The 5,000-nt window shown below is 41.7% G+C and overlaps 1 protein-coding gene across 1 annotated transcript in view; it reads right to left on the bottom strand.

The window, feature by feature from the left end:
* The window catches only part of drd4-rs (dopamine receptor D4 related sequence), a 22,945-nt gene that overhangs the window by 1,221 nt on the left and 16,724 nt on the right, over positions 1-5,000 (bottom strand). Inside the window, exons 4-7 of the mRNA XM_085769911.1 lie at positions 3,743-3,852; positions 1,946-2,243; positions 243-349; positions 13-203 (exon numbers count right to left, since the gene is read on the bottom strand). Of these exons, the coding sequence (XP_085626037.1) occupies positions 13-203; positions 243-349; positions 1,946-2,243; positions 3,743-3,852 (706 nt within the window). The remainder of the gene's footprint in view (positions 1-12; positions 204-242; positions 350-1,945; positions 2,244-3,742; positions 3,853-5,000) is intronic.

Raw genomic sequence — 5,000 nt, forward strand, 5'->3', positions numbered from 1 at the left:
CTGGCTACTCACCGACGACGACGGGCAGCACCTTCATGGCCTTGCGCTCCCTCCCGCTGACTCTGCTGCTCTTGCTGTTCCTTCTTCTCCCTCTCTTCTTGTTGCTGCTGCTGCTGTTCTTGGTGACGACGCTGTTCTCTCTGCTCAGTCCGTCTCCTTCTCCGTCTCCGTCTCTCCGCTCCGTCCCCTCGCCGTCCGACACGCTGTCCATCTGGGTCACCACCACTTCCCCATCCTGACACTTCTCCTCCTTAACCGGGGTTACCGGGGTTACCGGGGGCATCGTCGTCGTGGGGCCGGTCGCCACGGCGTCCCTCTCTACTTTAGCTCGCCGTAGGGCATAGATATTCTCCATAAAGTGCTGAAAAATAATCATTTTCATGAGAATTTGTCTTTTTTGGGATGTTGAGGGTGATATCTTAAAATCGAGTTGCAACAAACCCCAGAATCTTTTTTTCCTGCCTCCCCCTATGTGTCAAGATACTCTCTGCCACATTTTATAGTTGTATGACTATTTATGCCATTGTAGTAGCTAAATATTTGCATTTACATCATTTCGCCAGCAAAACTACCCAAGAAAGGGGTTTTGCCCCCCTGTACCGGGTTGTCCACCCAGGTTTTAATCCTTCAAGTTCCTACAGATCATTTCTGCTGTCAAACCTTTTACAACGCTCCCTGTCTGTTCTCCAAAAAACTGGGATTTTGCCCCCTGGGTACAGACCGAATCTCCTTGTTGTTTACATTCTACTTCCTGGTAGAAAACCAGCTGTAATTTGAATGAGATCAATAGTAACGAACGAGAGTTTAGCTATATATCATATTTTTCACGCCCTATCACCGTTTAGACAAATCTGAAATGATTGAAGAAACATTACTATTTCTGTGTGTGTGTTTTGTGTTGATGTGTTGTATTTATTCAGTGGCTCAGCTGACAGGGACAGCTAACGGTAGCTAAGCTAACGGTAGCTAAGCTAACAGTAGCTAAGCTAACAGCAGGACGTCAGCTGTTAAAACCCTCCCGTTGTGGGACACCACATGAAACTACTCCAGTTAGCTCAGTCATGTTGGAACTCAGATATCCGCTGGAGAAAATATTTTTTCATGGAGCGTTTATTGAGTCACTGAGTTATTAAAGTTAAACAGGTAGCTAACCGTTAGCCCGGCTAATCTATGATAACCATGACTAATTACAAAAATGTGCACACATAAATAGTAATGTTTGTCCAATCATTGGTTTTATAAACTTTACAAACATCAGATTAGTCTAAACGGTGATATAGTGACATGAAAAATGAGATAAATATAGAGAAACTCTCGTCCGTCACTATTGTTCTCATGCTGGTTTTCTACCAGGAAGTAGTTGGAAACAACAAGGAGATTCGTCCTATGGTGAACTCATGAGGGATCAGGGAGGTTGTAAGCGTGTTACAGTGTTGTGAACAGACCCAAAGAAACGGCCTATTTTCACGGCCTAAAAGAGGTTTTACCGGAAAAAAAAATACACAGTTCCATTGTTCACTATAATATAATTTTTTCAGGAAAAACACAGTTTTTATTTGGACCTAACCAACTGCTGATCGTTGGGCGCTAACCCTGGGCGGAGGGATACGTGAGTTGGTTAGGTCCAAATAAAAACAGTTTTTCCTGCACTTTGAAGGGCTGGAAAAAATTATATTATAGTGAACAATGGAACTGTGTATTTTTTTTCAGGTAAAACCTCTTTTAGGCCGTGAAAATAGGCCGTTTCTTTGGGTCTGTTCACAACACTGTATGTTGTAAATCTCTGGGCAGGGCTATTATGGGCTGGAGGAGAGGAGTGCAGAGAGTCTGCTACTGCAATTAAAGTACTTAGGGGCTATTTGGAGATCATACAACCCCACTTTAAAAAAATGATACTATCCCTTTAATTGAAGCCGTGAATGGACGGGTTGAGTTGACGAGCGGCTCGACGCACCTGAGACCGGCTGCGACCGCCCCAGCGCCGCAGTCCTCTGAACATCCAATAATACAAGCAGAGCATGACGGGACAGGGCAGGAAGAAGGAGCAGACGGACGAGTAGACGACGAAGCGCTCGTCCTCCAGTCGACACACGCTGGGGTCTCGACCCGGGACCCGGTTCAGACCGAAGACCACCGGGCTGGCCACGCCCAGGGACAGAACCCAGGTAGCAGCGATGAGCAGCAGCTGGCGAAGACTGAACTGGTTCCTGTTGTACTGCAGAGGGACCACCACCGCTACGTACCTACAACACAATACAGACACAACACAACACACCATTATTTTCACTAATGGTTTGCGTTGTAATGTTAATTTTGTGCAACATAAGTTATTTCTTGAGTATAAAGAAAAATGGGCGAATGATATCTGGTTTAAACCAGAACTCAGAACCTGTTGCCAGTTGAAAAATGTTTATTGTTCAGAACCCGATGTGACTTTGCCACTGGATAGATCCAAGAGATCTTTATGTGATTCTCCCTCTGGCAGTAGAAGTAGGAAGGTTTAACTCAGACTATCACATCATGTAATCTAAATGTAATGGAGGATGAACTACATTTTGTGTTTCATTGTCCGTTATATGACGAAGCCAGAACAGGAAGTTTTTGTTTCAGAAAATGCAAAATGTGAAACCTGAGTTGTTTTGGGCTGATGAGGTAAAGTTGGAATGGTTCTTCAGAAAAGAACAGAAGTCTTTACTAGAGCTACTTTCATAAAAAGTGAATTATTGATGTGAATTCCATGTGGTTTCTGTTTTTGTTTGGTTTTGTCTGAGTTCTGATTATTTTGTTTGGTGTCTAAATATGATGATAATGTGTCTTGTATAAGCCCTGATAGGCTGGTGCACGACACGTAAATAAACATAAATTCATTCATTCATTCATTCATTCATTCATTCACAACAACACGACAAGACAAGACACGACACGACACAACATGTTAAAATATTGTCTCTTTCCCAGTCGGTCACATCCGTCTGTCTATGGAGGAACTCCTTTGTCTGACGTTTAGGTGGCGTTCCCTTGGTAACCGCCGGCAGCTCTACACACTCGGAGACGATGCCTAAGAGTTGTTGTTGTGAATCATTTTACACCGCAAATAAACTGAAAAACCACAACCTGAACTTTTATATCTTTATACCCAACCGTGTAACGGCTCTGACCGGAAGTGACGTTTCCTTGGTTACTGACTCGGTGTAGGCGAGATGTGACTGACTAAGTAAAAGAATGTTATATTAAAATGTAAAAAGCAAAAGAAAAGAAAAGATCACGATAAAGATTTTATTCTGTGGGTAATGGGGGCGGGACTAGATCAGCTTTTGCTTCTCCCGCTTTCCCTTTCGGCCATGTGTATTGTATTATTGAACTAAGAGGAAGTGTGATGATGATGATTTAAATTGACATGCCCGAAATAAACACATTGATTGATTGATTGATTGATTGATTGATTGATTGATTGATTGATTGATTGATTGATTGATTGATTGATTGATTGATTGATTGACTGTGAAAGAGCCAATATTTTAAAATGTACGGACAACAATGGACCCGGATGGTGATGAGTTTTTTAATCTCTAGCTCTTTGTCAGCAGATACAAGTGATTCAAACTAAGACATGACAGTGGACAAGCGTTCACACGTATGTCTACGGGGGAATCGGTTTGTTTTCCCCCACAGCTCTGACCGGAAGTGACTGGGTTTCCTTGGTTACCGACTCGGTGTGTGTGAAGACTGCAGGCGGACTCACCTGTCCACGCTGATGGCACACAGGTTGAGGATGGAGGCTGTGCACAGCATCACGTCCATGGTCATCAGAGCGTCACACACGTAGAAGCTCAACGTCCAGATCCCCAGAAACTGGAGAGACACACACACAATGAACTCAGTTACACAACACCAGCAACAATCCAGCAACACGACCGAAAGGAAAACGGAGTTACACAACACCAGCAACACAACCGAAAGGGAAACGGGAGAAGCATAAAGCCCCGATCACCTTTCACAATACATTCATTTCATCACAATGTTTCTTTCTTAACATACGTGATAGAACAGCAGAGCAGCCAGTGCAGAATATCGTTAAACCTCTTTCTCTGGGTTTAAATCCATTTATAATTGTCTAGAATAGAGTTTCATATTTCTTTTTTAAAAGCCCACAACAAGTTTCTTGATTTTTTAACCTCATCATCTAGTTTGTTCCACTGTTTGACACCAGTGACTGAGACATGTCTCTTCTGAAAAACCTCCTCTGTTCTTTGGCTTTTTTTTAGACTTTATTTATTTGCACATATAAAATAGAACAAAACATTTACTTATCTCTCTTACTGGCGAGAAAGATACGAAAAGAAAAATGTGCAGGTGAGGTCTGAAACCTGAAAGGCTTATGACACGACCTCACCTTGATCTAACGAATAATTGAAACACAGTTGTAGTGTTTTGTGCAGGAGGCAAGAATCAGGCCGGCATGGCTTCATAACACGTCTTTACTTCAAGACTTCCGGGCAACAGACTCACACACTACAGGTGCCGCTTGGGCTCAGTAAACACCTCAAAAGTGTTGGCCAACCAAAACACAACACAGCAACTGCCTTTGCAGTAATAACCCACAATGCGATAACCTAAATTGTAAATCACTTCAATCTATTACAACAGTAAAGAAATAATATTCACATACCTTGTGCAAGGTATAGAAATAACAAAATTAAAATTAAATAAAAAAGAAAAGAAAAGAAATAAAGATAAGGGAAGATGGTGATAGTAAAAATAATAGTAGTAGGCCTATTAATGATAACAACACTAAATAAATAAATTGAGTTCAATGTGAACACAAAAAAGAGAAAAAGGAAAAAAACAACAACATGAGGCTTTTCACGTACGTTGTTGATTTAATGTGCATGGATGTTTTATTGGACAGTCTATTGATTTATTTATTTATTATGTTTTATTGGGGTTTTTATCTTTAGTATTTTATATTTTTATTGTGTTTTATTTTACTGCACAGCCCT

This window comes from Trachurus japonicus, chromosome 23, assembly GCF_045865225.1.
Source record: "Trachurus japonicus isolate A0001 chromosome 23, Traja_1.0".
NCBI classification, from domain to species: domain Eukaryota; kingdom Metazoa; phylum Chordata; class Actinopteri; order Carangiformes; family Carangidae; genus Trachurus; species Trachurus japonicus.